General features: G+C 51.3%; 9 protein-coding genes across 9 annotated transcripts; 7 read left to right on the forward strand and 2 right to left on the reverse strand.

Moving 5' to 3' along the window:
* Positions 1-311: 311 nt before the first annotated feature.
* AYO21_07951 (hypothetical protein) lies at positions 312-797 on the forward strand (the record flags this gene model as incomplete). The annotated part of the gene is made up of 1 exon (XM_022657903.1): positions 312-797. The coding sequence occupies one exon, from the start codon at positions 312-314 to the stop codon at positions 795-797; it is 486 nt and encodes a 161-aa protein (XP_022509797.1).
* Positions 798-1,292: 495 nt separating this feature from the next.
* AYO21_07952 (hypothetical protein) lies at positions 1,293-1,835 on the forward strand (the record flags this gene model as incomplete). The annotated part of the gene is made up of 3 exons (XM_022657904.1): positions 1,293-1,442; positions 1,517-1,605; positions 1,667-1,835. 3 exons carry the CDS (start codon positions 1,293-1,295, stop codon positions 1,833-1,835), a joined length of 408 nt encoding a protein of 135 aa, XP_022509798.1.
* Positions 1,836-2,852: 1,017 nt separating this feature from the next.
* Positions 2,853-4,477, forward strand: AYO21_07953 (hypothetical protein; the record flags this gene model as incomplete). Its single annotated transcript, XM_022657905.1, has 2 exons — positions 2,853-3,966; positions 4,029-4,477. The coding sequence occupies 2 exons, from the start codon at positions 2,853-2,855 to the stop codon at positions 4,475-4,477; spliced, it is 1,563 nt and encodes a 520-aa protein (XP_022509799.1).
* Positions 4,478-4,605: 128 nt separating this feature from the next.
* AYO21_07954 (hypothetical protein) lies at positions 4,606-4,989 on the reverse strand (the record flags this gene model as incomplete). Its single annotated transcript, XM_022657906.1, has 1 exon — positions 4,606-4,989. The coding sequence occupies one exon, from the start codon at positions 4,987-4,989 to the stop codon at positions 4,606-4,608; it is 384 nt and encodes a 127-aa protein (XP_022509800.1).
* A 913-nt stretch (positions 4,990-5,902) lies between these two features.
* Positions 5,903-6,388, forward strand: AYO21_07955 (hypothetical protein; the record flags this gene model as incomplete). Its single annotated transcript, XM_022657907.1, has 1 exon — positions 5,903-6,388. The coding sequence occupies one exon, from the start codon at positions 5,903-5,905 to the stop codon at positions 6,386-6,388; it is 486 nt and encodes a 161-aa protein (XP_022509801.1).
* A 271-nt stretch (positions 6,389-6,659) lies between these two features.
* On the forward strand, positions 6,660-8,404 carry AYO21_07956 (hypothetical protein; the record flags this gene model as incomplete). Its single annotated transcript, XM_022657908.1, has 6 exons — positions 6,660-6,732; positions 6,794-7,092; positions 7,140-7,346; positions 7,408-7,913; positions 7,967-8,267; positions 8,318-8,404. 6 exons carry the CDS (start codon positions 6,660-6,662, stop codon positions 8,402-8,404), a joined length of 1,473 nt encoding a protein of 490 aa, XP_022509802.1.
* Positions 8,405-8,613: 209 nt separating this feature from the next.
* AYO21_07957 (hypothetical protein) lies at positions 8,614-9,252 on the reverse strand (the record flags this gene model as incomplete). Its single annotated transcript, XM_022657909.1, has 1 exon — positions 8,614-9,252. One exon carries the CDS (start codon positions 9,250-9,252, stop codon positions 8,614-8,616), a length of 639 nt encoding a protein of 212 aa, XP_022509803.1.
* Positions 9,253-11,107: 1,855 nt separating this feature from the next.
* Positions 11,108-17,132, forward strand: AYO21_07958 (hypothetical protein; the record flags this gene model as incomplete). The annotated part of the gene is made up of 3 exons (XM_022657910.1): positions 11,108-11,556; positions 11,613-17,019; positions 17,070-17,132. 3 exons carry the CDS (start codon positions 11,108-11,110, stop codon positions 17,130-17,132), a joined length of 5,919 nt encoding a protein of 1,972 aa, XP_022509804.1.
* A 766-nt stretch (positions 17,133-17,898) lies between these two features.
* AYO21_07959 (hypothetical protein) lies at positions 17,899-21,568 on the forward strand (the record flags this gene model as incomplete). The annotated part of the gene is made up of 5 exons (XM_022657911.1): positions 17,899-20,140; positions 20,206-20,407; positions 20,938-21,025; positions 21,085-21,255; positions 21,371-21,568. The coding sequence occupies 5 exons, from the start codon at positions 17,899-17,901 to the stop codon at positions 21,566-21,568; spliced, it is 2,901 nt and encodes a 966-aa protein (XP_022509805.1).
* Positions 21,569-21,757: the final 189 nt, after the last annotated feature.

Raw genomic sequence — 21,757 nt, forward strand, 5'->3', positions numbered from 1 at the left:
AAGATAGTAGTGGTCGTGGACAGCGATTGAAGACAACCCTTGTTGTTTTGAAGTGTGATCCAACGGCCTCACATGGGTAAATAGTCAAGACACCCTTCAACACCCAGATATTCGGCTAAAAAACCCCGCAAATGCAAGGTATACTTCGTCTAAAGGAAGATGCCGAAGTTGCGGTAAGAAGGCCAAGACTCCGTCCAGATGAAGTTTTCGGTAGACACCAGCAAAGGAAATAAGACAAACAATCGCTTGTGGTACGCATATAGTCCCAAAGGCAGTTGGCCAGACGGGATTCTGCACAATCTCTGCGAAATATGGCTTTCCCAAAACACTACGAGTTTGACAATCAGTCCTCCATCCCGGCGCCGTTCAACGAGACCATTCCGGCCTTCTTTCGCGAATGGGACAATCCCACAGCAAGGACTGAGGAGTTGCTCGAATTCTTTGCCCCCGACGCGAAATTCACCTTCTCCCACATCACGACAAACTCTCGCGAAGCTCTCGGCGATCTGAGGAGAGGCTTGATCCATCCAGAAAATGGGCCGGTCGTTGACTGTGGCCACACGCTGCGACAGTTCTACGCTCTGACCGGACAGTCCGATTCGAAATCAAAGCAATTCCTCGTCAAAGGACTCATTTGGTACAAACTGAGAAATGGACGGAGGGTTGACGCAGGATTTGTAACGTATATGAGCCTGGTTCAATCGGCGGGCGGGAAGTGGCAATCCGACCTTTACGAGATCTTCCTCGACTCTCATGAAATATTCGATGCCATCAAGGAGCTGCAAGTCACAGCATGACCTAGCTGTGTATAGAAGAGTGATCGAGCTGGACGCGCTGGCTAGACAGTATGAGGCTATGATAGTTATGTATTTCATCATGCAATTCCAGCCTGATATTGAACCAAGCAGACTCTCTTTCAGTGACCCTCATGCAAATATTGGAAAATTCTCTTCACACGGCCGAAAGCGCAGTTCAGTCCCAGACCGCAGAGCCTCCGGTCTCCTCCCCACCGAACATGCTGTTCGACTCGTGCCGAGACCCCGACGCAAGGGATGGTGGAGATCCCGGGCCGGCGAAACATTGGCAAATACCGCGAGTTTGGTATGCCCTCACCTACCTCGGGCAATACTTAGCGGGATTTCCACCTCATAGCTTCTTGAGATATCTAACCTGGCTAAGCGGTGCACGTAGATAAACATATGCCCGGTAACACTGTGTTGGAACCTGTTTCGAAAAGACCAACATCAGCAAACAAGAAACCCACGTCCCAACGCTGGCAACACTCCTAAAAAATGTCGCTGCAAAAGGTCTGTCGCATATCCGTGCTTGTCACGAAGCGAACCGACATCACCGACAAAGAATTTCATAGTTATTGGGCAAATGGCCATGGGCCCCTCGTCGCACCGATGCTCATCAAATATGGCATTCTCAAGTACACACAAGTATGTCTGCCTACCTCTCACATTCGCACAACAGACACCTCTCTGTGTGCCCTGGACTGACCCATATTCCCCAGTACCATATGACGCCCGAATATAAAGCCAAAGGCGCGGCCATTGGCATGCCATCGCCTTACGACGGCATCGCTGAATTCCTGGTGAACAAGTAAGTGGCTTGAATGCTCAAGTTCATCAGCTTGCCGTGGGACTAAATGCATCGCTTCCAGATATGAGGATATGTCCGATTTCTTCAGCGACCCAGAATACATGGTCAAGATCCGTCCTGATGAGGCCAAGTTCGTCGACATTGACAAGATCGTGTTCAACGTCGGTGTGGACTACGTGCAGATCAACGACAACAAGTTTGTTGAACACGAAGGCCCCAGTTCCTTCTAGACGTCAAAGACCACTTGTATGCAGGCAAAGGTCTGACCATTGCGCGGAGGATGTGGCGACCCCGGGATCTTCAGATAGCTTCGGTCCTACAGCGTGTCAGAACAGAATATTATTGCACAAGAGCATGAAATCTTTTAGGGCAAAGCAGTATCTCCAGAGTTCTTGAGAGTACTATCTACAGCGAGATCATCTGAAGCGTCCCCACGACGCTGTTTCCACGGTCGCTTCATGAAGTTCATCAGATGTTCAGGGCTACCACTGGGCTCGCCCACGAACCTTGGCCCTTGTGGTCGGGGGTCCGCTGCACGAGGGGCGGAGAGTCGGGATCTTGGCCATCATTCATCACAGAAGGCCAAGATCCCGACCCCAGGGTTGCCAACGAGGCATGGGGATTTTAGCGGTTGTAGTAGAAACTAGTCCGTTTATGGATTAGCCTACAAGCGACGTAGATGATAGGCTAGTAACTTTACCAATTAGCTAGCGTGGATTTACGTGTAGGTCAGGACTGTTAGCTGGCAACGCTGGCCTTCACTGTTGACCGAGTACGGGAGAAAGCCTGACTTCCTGACGGCAGCCCTATCCTCTCTCGCCGGATGTGCAAGAGGCTGGACCGTACATTGGTCGCGTCTAGAAGTACCCATCATTGTCCTTTGGAGAGGCGATTGGAGGATTTTATGATTGGGGAGCCATCTTACTGGGTGACGACTCGGCCATGTGTGGGAGGTAGCCGAACTCTTGGGTCTATGTTGGGGCGATCGGTCAGCTGCACACCCTTGTGCAGCACCTATTCACCGGTCACGAAATCTCAGTTACAGATTTCCTTTGATGCTGTTGGGTCTCCGGCATCTAGGCCATGGTCCTACCGGACTCGCAAAAAGTCAGCTGAGGATGAGCATCTCGCGAGCGAATCATCCTTGCCAGAACGGGTTGTGATCTCAGTTGGAGGTTCACCATCATATTTATCCTCGAGGACTGCTTTTTCTGCGGCGTTCGAGTGCCACGACAGTCCATTTCACCATGTTTGCCGTTCAACTTCTGTCTATTGTGGTGGTTGGCACCATCATCTGGGCACTTTACCGGCTATCGACCTCGACCACGGCCACCGCTCCAGATGGTTTGAAGCCACTACCAGGGCCCAAGGGCTATCCATTCCTCGGCAGTGTCCTGGAGTTCCCCAAGACGTTCTCTTACCACAAGTTCAAAGAGTGGTCAGACATATACGGGCCGATTTTCCAAGTCAATATCCTAGGCACCACCCATATTGTCATCTCGGATGTTGAAATCGCGAACGACCTTCTCGCCCTCAAAGGCGCCCAATACTCGGACCGCCCGCCTATTGTGATGCTTCACGAGCTCGTCTCGGGCAATGGTAATCTCGGCACCAGTCCTCTCAATAAGTACTGGCGAAACGCGCGTAAACTGGCGGCAGCGCGGTTATCCAGTACTTCCCTTGAAGTTTGGGATGGCGTGCAAGTCGGCGAAGCCAAACGCCTCGTCAGGGACCTCATTAAGGACTGCAGCAGCTATGAATACCTCTTCGAAAGGTACTCATCACTGGTCATGCTGCGCATACTCTACGACAAGAAAGTTCCTTCTGTTGAGGAAGCCGATCACGTGAAGACGATTACCAACATCGTGCGAACGCTCGAGCGGACTGGCGCACCAGGGACATATTTGGTCGATTTTATCCCTCAGTTGAAATATCTCCCAGAGTTTCTTGCTCCCTTCAAGGCTGAAGCTAGGGTACTCCATAACTATGAGTATACGTACTTCCTAGGTCTCTTCCGCGAAGCCTTGAGGCGTTATCATCAAGCAAGTGGACGACCCAAGGATGGACCTCAGGCAATGGTCGACGCCTTTCTAGAGAAGCAGGATACCTACGAACTTTCGGAGTTCGAGGCGATATACTGCATGGGGACTCTCTTCGAGGGCGGTTCTGGCACGACATCTTCATCAATGCAGTCCTACTGCCTCGCCATGTGGCACTATCCTGAGTGGCAAGCCAAGGTTCAACAAGAGATCGATGAGGTGGTCGGAGATCGGTTACCTTCTTTCCAAGACTGGCCCTACCTTCCTACCGTGCGGGCTGCCATCAAGGAGACCTTGAGGTGGAGGCCTGTTGTTCCGGGAGGTAAATCTCTTCCCCAAGAAATCTTGTGTGAGCAAGGCAGAAAACTGACCGACTTTACACAGGCATTCCTCACTTGTCAACGGCGGCAGACAGCTATAAGGGATACTACATCCCCAAAGGCGCGATCATCCATGCGAACCAATACGCCATGTTTAAAGATGAATCAGTTTACCCGGACCCGGAATCCTACAACCCTGATCGATGGCTAAGACCCGAGTTTCCGACGTATCAAGAGCCACTCACCCAGTTCCCCAATCTGAAACGGTACGCGGCGTTTGGCTTTGGGCGGCGCATCTGTCCTGGTCTTTTGGCTGCCGAGCGCTCACTTTTCATCGAGGTGACAATGCTCATGTGGGCATGCAGTGTCGACAAGAAGCTCGACTCGTCAGGCAATGTCATTCCGGTCCCATGGTATGACTACAAACCGGGGAATAACACGGGGCCAAAACCTTTCGACTTTACCTTGAAAGTCCGCAGTGAGAAACGTTTGTCGTTACTCAGCGGTATATAGATTCGAGCTCGAGAAGACTATGAGAAGAAGTGTTTCCTATCTATGCTGTATTTTCTGATTGTGTAACTAGTACGCTGGAGCACACGAGGAGCCAGAGGTTTCTGTGGACAGCCCCGTCTGTGACCGTTTCATCCCTTATATTGCGATGACTTTTCCCTGACGACGTAGAATTTTATGGTTGAACGGTCGATGAAATTTGCCTCATCGGCAAACAGAGGCCCCTGAATCGCAGGGTCTGCGAGGCGGTGCTGGAAATCTGCAAAATCGGCCTCGGTCTCGAACCACACTTCGGTCACCACGTCGGAGAATGCCTCGTCTGACCCTCCTGCACGTCCTTCGATCGCGCTCTCCTGTTGAATGTAGTTGCGTGTATACCGTTGAATGCAGGACGGGAACAGTTGTTCGATGAGGGGAACATGGTTCTTTTCGTAGTAGCCTTCGAATTCGACGGGGCTGATTCCCGGCTTTCTTTTGAAGAACAGGATCAGCTTGACGGCGTGTCGTTGAGCCATTGATGCCAGTAAAGGGTTTTGTAGGTGTGGAACCCGTTCTGCGCTCTGAGATACTCTTCAATAAATGCTACCAGATCCCCCCTTCTCGGGCGGCGAGGCTCAGTTGTGCGCAACAGGGAGACTGGTATACCCGAGGTAATATGTCGTCTAGTGTCACTACTCCCTCTTAATCGGTCGCTGCGTACAAGGTCGGTTCGTAATGATTACATTCTATATACTTCGAGTTCCTTGTCGATAGCTAGATAGCCATCTAGCTGTGCACGATTCCATTTTCTCGTTTCGTTGGCCGCCGTCCCTAACAGTAGCCTAGATTGCGTATCTGGGTATTATGCTAAGGATTAGGTCCGGGCTGTGGGCAAAATCCCGAGACCCCGAGAACGAGATCATCTTTTAGGTACGTGTACTCGGTACCTCGTATAGATCTCGGGGTCTTGGCTACCCTCGACACGACCTCCTCGGTGTTCTCACAGTAACCCCGTGCATACCTCGCCTGGGGAGCTTAGGGCCCGCTTAAGTAGCCGGAAGCCAAGTGTATCTCTCCACAGCGCAGCGGGGAGTGGCGTGGAGGCCCGGATATTGGTGGTCGTCTTGAGACAGCGAGTCTGCACATCTTCCTCTCCCTGGTAAACTTCCCCGTGTGCCTCGAATGTCAGTCCTATCGAGCCCAATTCGCTCAAGCACTAGATTCGTTTCCTACCATGGTTCACCCGATCGAGCCTTCGAAGTTGTCCAACACCTGTTGTCGCTGTCGCGCAAAGAAAGTGAAATGTAGGTCAAGCAAGCCTGTACCCGTGGTCTCGGACGGCTCATGAATTTCTTGTACGGCGTTTCAGGTAATGGTCGAGAACCATGTGACAAGTGTCAAGTATGGCCGCGAGTGTCCGCTCAAAACTCTTTCAAGCCCCCATGTCTGATGCCCATCTCAGCGCACCGGGAGTTTTTGCACCTATGTGCCCTCACGGAGAGGAAGAAGGCCAACGACGTTGGCGAAGCAGCATCCCAATGGGACTCGGGGCGCAAATATAAAAGCCTGCGTGCACCACGCACACAGATCACCGTCCGGTCAGATTCACTCAAGTTGCTCTCAGGGGCGTTACTCTCCTCCTCCGACAGCTACGTGCTACTCGTCATGCGGGGAGCGGCCGATCGGTCACAGCGACGAGACTGTGTCGTGCAATTACACTGCTCAATCTGGCCGCACGGATATGGGCATGTGTCCGAGTACAACATCTTTCCCGCTGGAGCCAGAGTCCTTCGATATAGACACCCACTTAGAACACGCATTGGCAAGCGCCGATGGGATAGGAACATTGCACCAGGACGTCGACGAATCAACCATGGAGTCTTTCAGCTCAGAGGCTTTGCAGGCTCCACGGGTGCCGCCGGCGTCGGAGCGTGAAAACTGTGCCCTCACACCTCACAGTGTAAGAAGGCCATAAATTGTTTGCGGAAGACTACAGGCTTACGTGACAGCAGGGCAATTGGGAACATCATGGTATTCTCGCGTACCAGCCGTCAGAAGGACCTTTGTTGACCTGAAGCCAGGGCCCGGATCCTGGCTCTCCATCTGCTCAAAACCAGGGCTTGCTTGGGTATCTCAAGCGGTTGGCTCCAGCGATTTTGGAGAGAGTGCAAGAGACCTGGTCTCCACGTGGACACGGCGTCTGACAATGGACATGAGTGCTTTGGCTCCTCATCCAAACTCGGAGCCGGAGCCGGAAATGGCATGGGCATTTGTCAATGGTTTCTGGCTGTTCTATGTTCCGCCTCCTCCCAGCTAGAATACTGACATTATTGTTGATAGCATATTTTGACGAATCCTTCGAATCTATCTACGGCGTTGTGCACAGACCCGAGTTCGAGGCCACACTCAGTGCTTGGCTTCGTGGCGAGTCGAAACGCAACGTGGACGTAGTCTGGCACGCGCTGCGCAAGACCATCTACGCAGCCGGGTGCACCATATACCTGCCCAAACACTCTACCTTGAGTTACAAAGAGATTCAATCACAAGCCTGGGGGTATTTCCAGCAGGCCCTATCGTCCCTCGTCCAGATTCTTTTCACGCCGAATGGAATTCTCTCCATACGCTGCATATTGGCCATGGTACGTTCCGCTCCATACACCGGGCAGCAAAGAACTGACAGAGGTAGACATTCTTTGCTGGTGGGCTGGGCTCACCATCGCTTGAATATCAGCTCTGCTCAATGGCGGTGCGACTGGCACATGCCAAAGGGATACATCGACAGTCTGGGTCGGGATGGAGTTTGTCTGCAGACGAAGCCAAGCAATGCAATTGGCTCTTCTGGGCAGTTTATTGCTGCGAGAAGCATATAGCCCTGCGCTCTGGACGGCCTTCGGTGAGTAACATCCCCCACCCAATCCTTTGTTTCCCCAGGATAATGACCATCTCGATTGTAGTTGATCGACGACGACGAGATTAGCTGTCAGGTCCCGAAGGACGCCTGCCCCGGAAGCACAATCGATGTTCCCGCGCTTGTCGCTGTGATCCAGCAAGCTCGTATTCTGTCTCAAGTGGCGAAGAGGTTGTTTTCTTTCCAAGCCCTCCAGCGGTCCTCACCGGTTCTGCTGGAGGCGGTACGTGATCTGGACGCCCAACTAAGGGGCTGGAGAAACTCTCTCCCTGACGATTTGAAACCACCAGACACTCTTGGTTCATTCTCGATCGTCGACAGGAGGCGCCTGTGCCGGCTGGTCCTGATCTATTATGGATACTATGGTGGTCTGACTTCGATTCATGCCGCATTTGCTTACCCCTGGATCAGCTCGACTCTCTTTGGCCATGGCCGGATGGGTGAGGGCATCCGCGAGCAAATCATGGCAAGCTCCGAAATCGTCCACGGGGCAGCGAGGAACATGCTGGTCATAGCCAAAGGGGTTGAGATCAAGCCAGACGCTTCGCAATGGTGGGTGAATCGTGGGGTTCTCCTCGCATGTTCTCCTGCTGACAGATCTTTAGGGCTGCGTTCTACTTTCCGATGCTAGGTCTGATCAATGTCTTCATCTACGTGCTCAAGCACCCGCATGGAGGTTCCACTTCTTCCGACCTTGCGTTGCTAGACATCATGGTCGGGTACTTTGCGAACATGCAATTCGTCACCGAGGGCGACATGAGCTATCCATTTGCCCGTGATGTAGCGAACCTTGCAAGGCGGACCGCCCAAAAAGCAGCAGAGGCGGAGAAGAGAGACATTCGCCCAGGGCCGGATTCTGACGACAATGTGGCGCTCGGCCGTCAAGAATTCCAATTTCCCGACATGGTAAGTGGCCCATCTGGCCGTGGGAGACGGAGCTGACTCACCTTGTACAGAATGACAACTTCCCAAGTCCAAGCGATTTCAACTTCGACGAGTGGGGGATTTTTGGCTCTGTCTTTGACGAAATTATCGTTGCATGACATGGATATACGAAGAAAAATTACTATGGCGGTTAGGCAGATTTCAGATCATGCGTGCCAACTACAAGAAAAGACGCCCCTGGCACAACCGTTATATGTGAGAATCGCCTGCCTCGTACCTGCAAATTCAATAGCCTCTTGGGAAATGCAAGAGCGCCGCAGCGGAGGAGCCCAGTTCTTAATCCCCAAGACATGACCAGAAAAATACATTATAGAATCTTCCATGCATTCTGGATTTCCCATGACGTGGCCACGTGAGCACTCATGGGCAAGACATGTGTAACCAACATGGCATGCACGCCTGGAACTGGATCAAAACATGCGTCTTCCATCACCGTCACGATATACCCACGATCTGTCGCAGCACGAGTGGTACTCAGGACACAGCCAGAAGTGCTGATGCCGCCGATGATGAGCGACTTGACTCCCTTTTCCTTTAACAGGCTCGACAGTCCATGAGACTCAAGGGCGGAGATGAATCCCGGTGTCCTCACGAAGCTGAGCTCGCGGTCGGGATGTCGTTTAACTGACAGTGTCTCCGCTTCACGGCCGTACCACGGGTTTCCATCTAGTTTGGTTTCATACATCTTCCATCTTGCGGCGATCCTCGAGTGATTGGGAGGCTTTGAGCCGGGCGAAGCGTCGATGAGGCAATGAAAGACGGTCATCTCTTTGTCGAGTGCCCAGTCGCGCATCTGTGATGCAATATTGAGGACACTGGTTGCGGCAACGTCCCCAATCCCCGCAAGAGTCATGTTTTGATAGTCCATGAGCAACACCGCAGTTTCATGAGGTGAGATTGACAGTGGTGATGACAGGTCGCCAGGTGAGAAGACTGCGTTTGCCATAGTCAACATGAAGGAAATGGCAGGCAAGAAAGCATATGAGATGAGGTTAGCGAGCGAAATGGCACACCTGTTACGCAGGAGACGTGATTCAAATCCAGAGTGATCCAGGTCGAAGTGGTATTTGCTATATGTTACAGGGCGGAGATAAAGATTAATGCCGAGATGCATATGCAACGTTGTGGGCCTGGCCCATGAAAACTGTCACTGTGCAGTTGCAATGCGCTATCGTCGGTAATGGCCCGTTCGCGGGCGATTCCGGATCTTGTTTCCATGACCCAGTAGTTGTGGGCGGATAGTAATGAAAACTGGCCTGGAGGAACAATTTCCTACCCATGGCTTAACACCGGCCAACTTCTTGGTTCCTAATGGTTTCTTTGCAGGAAGTTCAGCCTCTTTTGAGCCAAGTCAAGGGACGCCGATACTCTCTGGTACCATCTCTGCTGTGCTCCACGACCAGTGGACGGGTTTGAGGCAAGTCTGTTTCTTTTTCGTAGGATTCGAGTTTAACATGCCTAAGACCCTGCAAAAAGCACATACTGCTCTTCGACCTAGTTTCTTGGATTCCGACAGGGGACTGAGGAGTGTTCAGAGTAAGGTAGTTCGGAGATAAGGTCGCTCGATCAGCTTGGACTGGGTTCGACAGAGAAACCCAAATTCGAGGTTCAACCTTCCAAAATGACTTGGAAAAAGGTTGACCAAGAGCATACAGAGCAAGATGCAGTCTTGTTCCGTCATTAAGACTTGTTGCATAGGGTGCAATTTGGAATTCCGAGTCCTAGGTACACCTAGCTAGCCATCGTGCCAAAAGATCCAGAAACGCCAGGCAGGGTAGAAAGGAAAACGCTCCAAGGGAGTATTCTCTCCATATCACCTTGCCCTTTCGACATCCAAGGCACCAGCTCGAAAATTTACCTTCTCGTGCTCTGGGGATGTCAATCTTGGTCAATTATGGTCAGATTGGTGATACATTCTGCGAGGCCGTTTCGAAGAGACATGAAGCATATGCACAATCGATTTGCGCGATTGTTTGCAGCCGAGAAATGACTCAGGATGGCACTGTTCTTGACACGAGAGAAGAAGCATTTCGCTAGTCCTAACCCGGGAAGATCGTTTCAACAGGACAAGACAGGACCACCTACTCTGGGGGTGAAGATTTGTTAGTCGCAGCTCTGATCTAGGGTACATGTTTCCCGGATGACTTCGGCACCTCGTTCAAGAAGACTGACATCGTGTCCTCAAGACAAGGAGGCAGCCTGACGAGACGAAAGAAGCACGAGCTGGGGAATTGAAAGCAAGTGGAGATGGCTGCTAAAGGGGCAGAGACTATGGAACAGAAAAAGTGATGAAGCGCAGGTGCGCATGGATACATGGTGACAGTTGAAAGTGCCAAGCCTTTCCCTCGCCTGGGCGGCGCTGCTGCTGTGTTGATGCCTCGTGCCTTGCGGAGATTTTGGGACAGACATGTTCATACTCAAGTGTCGCGTGCAGTTGAGCAAAATCCTCATATTTAGCAACTGATTATCCTATTTCTGAATACATTGTTGCCCCCCTCGGATGACGTGACATTGTCTATCTCCTGAGCCTTCCTCCTCCGCATCGTCGAGCATCTGTTCGCAGGCATAAACGTGACGTACGACATCGCAAGGCTGCACCGCAGCTTGCTAAGCGCCTGGAGTCGTATACAACCACGTCGCCTGCCAGTCCTTGTACGACCATTAACTCGACAAGAGAGTGTGTCGTCCAAGTCGTGGTTCTTGCTTCTGTCAGCGTCGGTATGATCCAGGACAATCGATAAATCCTCACTCCTTCGACTCGAATGACCCCAACGATCCAGCGGGCGAACATATAACAGGCCATGGAAATCCCAAAGCAGCACATGGAAGAGCTCCTCAACGGCAGCCTTACCAAACAAGGCTCTGAAATCTCAAGAGCGACCTCTCCGGGCGGTACCATAGCCATGCAAGATGGTCAAACGAACGAGTCTGGCAGCCATTGCAAGCGCAACAGACCTCGAACGTACCCTTACTTTTCTACCTTGCCATATACTGTGGAAGATGAGGCGAAGAGACAGGAAGATCTGGCAGAGATACTCAAACATCTTTACATTGCGATTCAGGCCAGCGACTTCACTCCAGGTGCGGTGCATTGGACTAGGGAACTGCGCAGCTGGCTCTCTCTCAAGTTCGATCCCACCAAAGAACAGCGCGTGAAGCTCGTTAGGCTTTACTATGAACTCGCTCTGGCTCCTGGCATTGATCCAAGTGTGGCCGAACGCTTCGCTAGCATGTTCATGCTACTCACAAAGTCTGTTGTTTCCCAGTCCACGGCCTTGAAGGGTCTCTCAACTGACATGTCTGCAGACGAAAACACTACTTGCGTCCTTTGCTCGATCTAACCCTTGACTGGCGGCCGCTCTTCCGAGAGATCAAAGTATTCGTGCTACCAAGCGAGTCGGGCTTGATGCAGACCACCAACCTCAAGCGCAATATCAAGACACTGATCAAAATCAGTTCCTTCGCCCAACTGTATTTTGATCCAGAGGACATCCCTGCGATGTTGGAAGAAATTCTCCCCTATTTCACAATGTCATCGACTGAGGGCGCATTTGTGGTGATAGGGCTGCTGAATATGCTGCTGCCAACAGCACCCCCTCCGCTCAATCGATCCGACCTGAATCCCCAACATTTTCTTCCCACCTTTTTCCACTTGTGGTCGTTGGTCAATCGCTCCCGAACCGTCGATGTCGCCCTGGTTGATCTTCTCTCTCGCCTAGCTCGAGACTCGCTGCCTAGTAAACAGGTCGAGTTTTCCGAGTTCGGGATATTCACCGCTGAGCAGTCAACGCTAATCACAACTGCGGTTCTGAGGTTATTGGAGATTCCTGTAGGGCAATCCACCTCTCCCTATAGTGCTCTCGTGGACATCACAGCCGGCATGGGGTTTCTGCTGGATCGCGATTCACGCAAGCACCCCGTTTCACATCACATTGCCCGCTGGTTTGTCATGTCATTATCACCGGTCTGCCTGGAAAAGAAGACATCGGTCCTTTCTCTTCTCGAGACCCTGATACAAGCCATTGAGACTTTTTTCCACCCCTCGAACTCTGGCTCCTGGACCCGCACCCTAGCCCAGCTTGTGTTCTACCTGGCAGATTTCTTCGTTATGCGGTGGAACAGAGAACGCAATGGTGAAATGGAGGTCCCTGAAGAGCGAAAACTCAATGAAGCATTGCGGAGACGTTTTGTCCTCTGTTTGCGAGAAGTCATATTCATGGGCATTTATGCCAAGAGCGGAACAGCCATGAGCTATTCGTTGTCAACCCTTCAAGCCCTAGCATTTTTGGAGCCAGACTTGATCCTCCCTGGTGCCCTCCAACGAATCTACCCTTCAATGCAGGGGCTTGTTGAGGTGCACCGAACAATCTCCTCTATACGATCGTTACAAATCTTGGCGAGGACAATGATCAGGACTAAAGGCTACCGTTGTCATATCACGGCTCTCCTTGGTCTTGCCTTGCCTGGTATCGACGCCAATGATCTGGACAAAACGCTCTGTACTTTGTCGTTTTTCGCGAATGTGTGCTACAATATACCATTTGAGGATCTTTCCAAGGGCCGAGAAGATGTTCAAGGTAACATGCTGGCTATAGACTGGATCACAGGGGAGATGGAACGTATGGAGCAGGAAGGCTCCCAAGTCGAGTTGAATTACGCCGCCTTGAATGAAAGGGATGAAGAGTTGATACTTGCCTCGTCCACTGCTGGGTTTGGAGAATTCGTCACATCGTTTCTGGGCCGAGTCTTCACTCTGCTGGAAAATTTGCCAGATGCAGCCCGTGTCAGAAGTGGATCTCCCGAAGAAAACATCGTCAATACATTGCCAGCAGCTTTTATGCCTTTGCTAGCATCTCTCTCGCCAGAATTGTACGACCTGGCATTGAACAAAATTGTTGACTTTGTTGCGAACCACGTCATCCATCAATCGAGAGATGCAATGGCCTTTATTTGCAACTGCTTGTGCAAGGTCGACCCTGAGAAGGCCCTGGCGAAACTCGTGCCTGTTTTGATCAGTGCCATTCGCACTGAAATCGATGAGAACGGTGCCGGCTCAACCAGGAATGCTGCTTCCGATGTCCTGCCTCGAGATAGAGGTTTGGTTTGGAATATCAGCATGCTGAGTATGTGTGTGGTTCATGTCGGCTCCGCAGTCCTGAAATACAAGCAGGAACTGTTCGATATCGCTGTGTACATGCAGCAGAAATGCAAGGGCATGCCGACCGTGCACGTCTCCAACTACGTGCATCATCTGCTGCTAAACCTCACAGTAACCTACACCGCGGATTACGCCTTGTATGAACCGGACAGAGTCAAGAATGGGATCAATGCAGATCTCTGGGGCGCGGCAGAACCACCGGCAACCGTCAAACCAAAATGGCACGTTCCCTGCAAAGAAGAGATTGATTTCGCCGTGGAATTGTTTGAGAATCAAGCCGAAAGCGCGGTGCAACATCTGCAACGCCTCATCGACGGCTCATCCAGTATTAAACGCGACGGCAGCGGCAAGGAGTGGTCGGATGAAGTCTCAAGGAATCTGGTTCTTCTACGCCTGCTCCTCGCTGGAGTATCAGTTCTCTTTGATTCCAAGGGTGTCAACGAGGGTTTGACCACGACTGCGGCAGGTGTTGATGCCGATACCGACACCTCAATGTCTCAGGCAAATGGCCATGCTCCGGAACAACCCAGTGACGTCTTGGACAATGACTCTTCCCTTGATGGCACAGACGAAACATCGATCAAGCCCTCTTTTCAGTATCCTGCTGGCGAGTTGTTAAAGCCTGATGATGCTAACTACAAACTTCTTCATCAACTCAGGCAGAAGATCGGCCGTGTTCTTCATGAGGTCCACGTCTTTCTGACTCGAGAAGGGGAGGATGATGTGTCGTCTTTCGCTCCTTTGTACACTGCCTATCGATCATGGTTTGTTGATGTCGGCATCGAGCGCTCTGCCCACGTTCTTGACAGAGTCACTCGGCTTCTTCATGCTGATGAGCAACCGTACAAAGTGAGCGGCATACGCAAGGACTACCCTCGCTCAATACTCGTCCGACGAGCCAATGTTTACCATACCCAGAGGCTCCGGCATAATGCTGCACCTAGACCACGATCAGAGCTTGACGAGCAGCTTCTACTAGACCTTGCAGAGTCCGCCGTCTCTTTATACACGGAAGTCCGCCGAAATGCGCAAAGTGCAGGCGAATCGGCCCTCAAGGTCATTTTTGGAGCTCGATTGTTCGTTATCCCGCCACTTTTAGCGGCCTTCCAGAAAGCCGTAGAAAAGAACGACTTCCCCCGAATTAAAGGCGGACTATTCGCCTTGTTGTTTGGCAGTCTCGCAAAGACAGTGGGCAGACATTGGAAATACACACCAGCCGTCATAAGAACATTTATCGAGGCCAGCACTGCTGACAAACCCTCCATCCAAAAGCTTTGCAGTGGCGGGTTGTTCCAGGTCATGGACTATGGTCGGCCTGGCGATCGAATGGCTATAATCGACCGTACAGTTGTCGACCCATTTGCTCCCGCTGAAGATGTCGATGATAAGATCGCAAAGAAAAAGGCATTTATCCTGACCAAGCGTGGTAACATCGAGCGCAAGAAGGCGGAACTTGCGGAAGAGCTCATCGAGCTTATTCGCGTCTCACATTGGAAGAAAGCCACCCGCGTGGCCACGCTTGTCATGTCTTTGGGAATGAGGTTCGACACAATTGCTTCAGACAGCATGATTGATTTGATAACTCTGGGCACAATAGACCCTCACCCGGGCTTGCGCGGCCTGTATTCTCAGGGGTTGGTTGCTCTCTTCACCATGACCGATGTGCGAGCAGTGTGCAACCACGACTATGCAAATTACATCCAGGCAATCCAAGAGTTCCCTGCAAAAGTCAAAGTCGAGACGAGAGCTGGAGAGGAATCGTGGACCGAGACATTCCTGAAGGCCTTCTCTCAACCGGAGGCCGATGTTTACATCGATCACGATTATCCTGGTTGGCTTGTGTGGTCGAAAGACATGCCCGGTTACAAGGCTAACGTGCAGAACGACATTATCTATGATGAAGTTGAGTGGAAAAAACGAGCTGTAATCGGCAAACACCTCAATCGAGAATGGTTTGTCACCTTTTTCAAGTACCTGAAGCAAGAGCCTCGAGACCAATCCGCAGATAAGTTCCGCATGGCGAGCGCGGCGATGTTGACTTATGCCTTCGAACTGATCATAAGGGACGGTCTAGCCGTTGCAACATTCGAAGACATCAAAGAAGAAACACTGGCAGTTTTTGAGGACGGCAGCGACAAGCATCAACACCGTGCCACGGCAGAGATTCTGGGTGGTCTGGTAACGTCGGTCATGGATAATTCCATTGAGCGGAGGACGATGGTATGGGAATTCGCGTTCCCAATCATTCAAAGAGTCTTCTCAGATGGCCTTACTCCAGAGAATTCTGGCTACTGGACAACTTTCCTTCATATGATTCTTCAGAGCCGGGACCCTCGGAGAGCATGGCCACTGGTGGATTGGATCACAAGCTTCCGCCTCGATATGGGATCCAACGCCGCTTTCAAGGAAAGTTCAAAGATTCATCTGCTCCATCAAGTGATCCTGGATGCAGGGTGGCATTTCCAGCTCGAAAAGCCTATCATGGAAGACTTTTTAGGCCATATCGACCATCCATACAAGGGCGTCCGAGAGGCGATGGCTCAAACTCTTGCTGCGATTACCCGTACTCGATACCATGAGTCGTATAAGGACGTCAGGGAACTCCTCGAAGCCCAGAGGAAAGCAGGTCCTATTGGGACCCAGCCGTATCTGCCAACCAAAGAGTTCGATGCCACCATGAGTGAGATTTTTGCGCGCTTGGAAAAGTGGCGGCATGAACGCACACCCGGTCAACAGACCCCCTCCGCCTATACGTCTGGGAGCAAAACAATATTACTGTGGCTTGATTCCATGCTCTCGTCATATGAGTGCACCCAGCTCTTGAAGTACTTTCCCAACTTGTTCACGGAGCAATTCCTGCACATGATGGATGTCAAGGAGGATCCCGAGTTGCAGTCTTTGGCATACCATGTCTTTCGACACCTGCCGAATATTCCCCATCGAATAGGGGAAGATCAAGCGTTGATCGAGTCCTTGATTCGCATAGGCAGGACATCCCCATCATGGCATCAACGTCTCCGTGTCATGATCAACATGCAGATCATCTTTTTCAGACGCTTGTTCTTGCTGTCGGAGGAAAGTAAACAGAAGCTTTTCAATTGTGTGGCTGATATGCTCGAAGATACACAGCATGAGGTACGGGCGGGTGCTGCCACGACTCTATCTGGAATGATCCGATGCTCACCGCTAGAGCTGCGAGAGAGGATGATCATTCAGTTACGGGATCGATTCACACAAATGCTCATTGACAATCCCCTGCCAAAGAAACCCAAGGGCCAACTAGCCGGGCTGTCATCAGCGCGAACTTCGGGAACTAACACACCTACTCCTGAAGCACAGCGTTTGGTCATCGTTCGCCATGCCGCAGTGCTTGGGCTAGGGTCTCTAATCCAGGCATTCCCTTATTCAAGTCCACCACCAGCTTGGATGCCTGATGTTTTGGTCACGCTGAGTAGCAAAGCGGCAAATGACCCGGCAACAGTGGGCAACAGCGTCAAGAGTATCATTAGCGACTTCAAGAAGACGCGGCAGGATACTTGGCATATCGATGTCAAGGTACGTTTTGTGATGAACTGACCTTGTAAACCGAAACTGACCGTTGGCAGGCATTCAAACCAGAACAGATTGAAGACCTCTCCGGGGTGCTATGGAAGAGCTATTTTGCTTAGCTCTGCACTTACTTGTAGAATGGAAATGCATAACAACTTTGTGTTTGGGCATAGCGTCGGCGTCTGGCTAAAGTCCAAATTAAACGGGTCACAGTGGTGTTGTTCGTTTCTCTGAGCGATTCTTTTCTGATGGACTCTCGGTACCTTCTTCCGATGTGTAATTACACCTCAGGGATAACGATTGCAGCTCTCTAAGGACATGGGCTTATGATGGCTTAGTGCCATCCTCCTTGTTGAGACAAGAATTGATTGGACAAGCGGGAGATGAGCGAGAAGATGCATCTTTTCGCTCAGAACCACCTGAATGGTCGAGGCATAGAATTGGTCAAGCATCATTTGGGGGTCGAGGTGGCGAAGAAGGGTGAAGATTGACCTTTATGGGTTGTATCAGGTGATAAGGAAAAGCCCTTGATGCCCCGCATGAAATCCAATTCAAGACTGCAGTTCAACTTATACTCACGCCCTCACGGCCGCTAATGGAGGATCGAAATGGTGATGCCCTCAGCCTTGTCTGCAGTAGCTGCTCAATGCGCGGCCGTATAACTAGGAAGAACCTTTAAGCGGCTAGCGTGCCAAGCCAGCAACTGAGGTACGATGCAATCATCGAGCAACACCTCCAACAGGGACCCAGGCTGCGACTTTCATCTTTCAAAGCTCTCACACTTCTTATAGTGAGCCACCACAGCTCTCTGGTGAGGCTTCTTTCTCAAACTCCTCTACGTCGTGGCCTGGGCGGCCTGGTTCCCTCCTACAATAACCGCCCAGCATGGCCCATAAAGATACCCTCTTTCGGTCGGCGAGCATGTCCTTGACCCAGCTCTACATCTCCAACGAAATCGGTCGTGAAGTTGTCTCTGCTCTGGGTGAAATTGGCGTTGTCCAGTTCCGAGATCTCAATGCTGAGACAACTGCTTTCCAACGCACCTTCACTAAGGAAATACGCCGATTAGACAATGTCGAACGCCAGTTCCGTTATTTCAAGAGTCAAATGGACAAATCTCACATCGAGATGAGGAGTCACTGGGATTTCGATGAGAATATGCTCGCGGTCCCTCAAGCCAATGAGATCGATGCCCTTGTGGAACGCGCGGAGAGCTTGGAACAACGCATCAGCAGCTTGAATGAGAGCTATGAAACACTGAAGAAGAGGGAGGTTGAGCTGACCGAGTGGCGATGGGTTCTTAAGGAGGCCGGAGGTTTCTTCGACAGAGCTCATGGACAAACAGAGGATATTCGCGCCAGTATCGATGAAGATGACGCGCCCTTGCTGCGAAACACTGAGGCCGAGGAAGGCAGAGCTAATGGGGATGCGTCTCAACAGCAACAGAGCTTCGCTGTGATGAACATTGGGTTTGTCGCTGGTGTCATTCCCCGTGAGCGACTACCTGCATTTGAACGAATCTTGTGGAGAACTCTGCGTGGTAACCTGTACATGAACCAGTCGGAAATCCCGGAGCCGATCATCAACCCCGAGAACAACGAAGAGATTCAGAAGAATGTTTTCGTGATTTTCGCACACGGCAAGGAAATCATTGCGAAGATCAGGAAAATCTCCGAGTCTCTGGGTGCAGACCTTTACAATGTTGATGAGAGCAGTGATATCCGCAGAGACCAGATTCACGAAGTCAACACCCGCCTCGGCGACCTCGCAAGTGTCCTCCGGAACACCAAGAATACCCTCGATGCGGAATTGAGTGCCATTGCTCGATCTCTGGCTGCTTGGATGATCGTCATCAAGAAAGAGAAAGCTGTCTTCAATGCCTTAAACATGTGCTCCTATGACCACGCCAGAAAGACCTTGATCGCGGAAGCTTGGTGTCCCACCAACACTCTGCCACAGATTCGGCGTACTCTACAAGATGTCAACGACCGAGCCGGGTTGTCGGTGCCGACAATTGTCAATCAAATCAAGACCAATAGGACTCCGCCTACCTATAACAAGACCAACAAGTTCACTGAGGGCTTTCAAACCATCATTAATGCTTACGGGACCGCCAAATATCAAGAGGTCAACCCAGGTCTTTACACCATCGTCACGTTCCCGTTTCTATTCGCCGTCATGTTCGGTGACTTTGGGCACGGCTGCTTGATGGCTATGGCTGCAGCAGCCATGATCTACTGGGAAAAGCCATTGTCACGGTCCAAGCAGGACGAACTGTTCGCAATGGCATTTTATGGTCGCTACATCATGCTGATGATGGGTATCTTCTCCATGTACACGGGCCTCATCTACAATGATGTCTTCTCAAAGGGATTTACTCCTTTCGCCTCTGCCTGGGAGTTCCCTGAAGAGGGTCGCCCAGAAGTCACCGCTCACCTCAAAGGAAGCTACAGATATCCATTTGGTCTGGATTGGGCATGGCACGGCTCCGAGAATGACTTGCTCTTCAGCAACAGTTTGAAGATGAAGCTGTCTATTCTCATGGGTTGGGCACACATGACCTATGCTCTGTGCTTCTCCTATGTCAACGCCAGACACTTCAAATCTCCTATCGACGTCTGGGGCAACTTTGTGCCTGGCATGATATTCTTCCAAGCCATCTTCGGTTATCTTTCGTTCTGTATCCTTTACAAATGGTCTATCGACTGGGCAGCCGAAGGTCGCAACCCACCGTCCTTGCTCAACATGTTGATTCAGATGTTTCTGTCTCCAGGAAACGTTGAAGAAAGTGAGCAACTTTACTCGGGTCAAGCGGGGGTCCAAGTATTCCTGCTCTTGATTGCCGTCATCAACGTGCCCATCCTCCTGCTTTTGAAGCCTCTGTACCTTCGCTGGCAACATCAGAAGACTGCTGCTCAAGGATACCGCGGCATTGGCGACACTAGCCGTGTCACGCATGCCACAGATCTAGAAGACGACGACGATGAGAATACCAACACAAATGAACGCCGTATGAATGGCCGACCTAGTGAGGATGATGACGAGGGTGCAATGATCACCGAAAATATCGGAGACGAGGAGGAAGAGGAATTCGAATTCTCGGAAGTCATGATCCATCAAACTATTCGTAAGTGCTATGGACTCTTCGGCTCCTCCCCTTTTTCATACACAGTCTAACTTGCTGGTGATAAGATACGATCGAGTTCTGTCTCAACTGCGTTTCCCATACCGCTTCGTACCTTCGTCTGTGGGCGCTCTCGCTTGCCCATCAACAGCTCTCCGTCGTCTTGTGGAACATGACGCTAGGAAACGCTTTTGGGGCGTCCGGCGCGGCACAAGTCATTATGATCGTTGTGACCTTTTACTTCTGGTTTGTGTTGACTATCGCCGTCTTGTGTGTCATGGAAGGGACAAGTGCGATGTTGCACAGTCTGAGGTTGCACTGGGTAGAGGCGATGAGTAAACATTTCGTTGGGGAGGGCGTGACATTTGAGCCTTTCAGCTTCTCATTGTTGTTAGAAGAAGAACCTGTGGACTAAGGGCAGGAACAGGGGTTGTGTAAAGGACACTGGGAGAAGTATAGGGGGCGGATTACATAGAATCAGAATCTGTACCGAGTAACTTCACTCCAGACGTCCGACTATTTCTAATCTTGGAAGAAATACCAGAGATCAACGCGATGACACATTGGCCGGAGGTGGCAAGGCTGAAGACCTCATTCGCTCAACCTTCTAATTCTGTAGGGCTAGGTCTTGGCGCCAAATCTGCGTCCACAATCAAAGGTGTCTTGCCACCCCTCGCTTTTCGATCCCACTGCTGCTACACATCAACCAACATCGCCAGTGACCAGAAGATCTTGACAAGAGTAAGTCGTGACCTGTGTGATGTAGAGAGCCTTTGCCAATTTACTGACTTCGTCTTCAGTGCAGATGTAAGTCCTCCTGAACGCACGTCCGACTCAAACGACCTGGCGAAATATTGCTCCGACCCTGCGGGATTTTCAAGAAACGACGTGAGAAGAGTATGAAGTGCTGATGATGGTTTCTTTTTGCGTATGACAGCTTCGTCAAGACCCTCACGGGCAAGACCATCACCCTCGAGGTCGAGTCGTCCGACACGATCGACAACGTCAAGTCCAAGATCCAAGACAAGGAAGGCATCCCACCCGACCAGCAGCGATTGATCTTCGCCGGCAAGCAACTTGAGGATGGCCGCACCCTGAGTGACTACAATATCCAGAAGGTACATACCACAATTCTTTTCGCACTGTCCCAACTAGCAACCCAAAAGGAGGAAATCAAATCTTCTCTCACTTGTCGCGCGGAGTCCGCTGATCTGTGGTCTGTTCAAAACTTAGGAATCCACCCTGCATCTCGTCCTCCGTCTCCGTGGCGGTATCATCGAACCCTCTCTCAAGGCCCTCGCCTCCAAATACAACTGCGAGAAGATGATCTGCCGAAAGTGCTACGCCCGTCTGCCACCCCGAGCCACCAACTGCCGCAAGAAGAAGTGCGGGCACACCAACCAACTCCGACCAAAGAAGAAGATCAAGTAGTGGTCTGCGTACGCAGGGTCGTGTATTTTTTTTGCTGGGGTGGCCGGTTTCGCGCGAGATGGACTGTGGGCAGTGCGGGAGAGTGTTGATGGATGGTGCACCCTAAGCAGGAGTAACGTCGCAAGAGTCTCTGGGTATGCATTTCGGGGTGATGCGCGGTAGAAGATGCAGAAACGGCGTCGTGAATCC

The sequence above is a fragment of the Fonsecaea monophora genome (genome assembly GCF_001642475.1).
Source record: "Fonsecaea monophora strain CBS 269.37 chromosome Unknown Scaff65, whole genome shotgun sequence".
NCBI lineage: Eukaryota > Fungi > Ascomycota > Eurotiomycetes > Chaetothyriales > Herpotrichiellaceae > Fonsecaea > Fonsecaea monophora.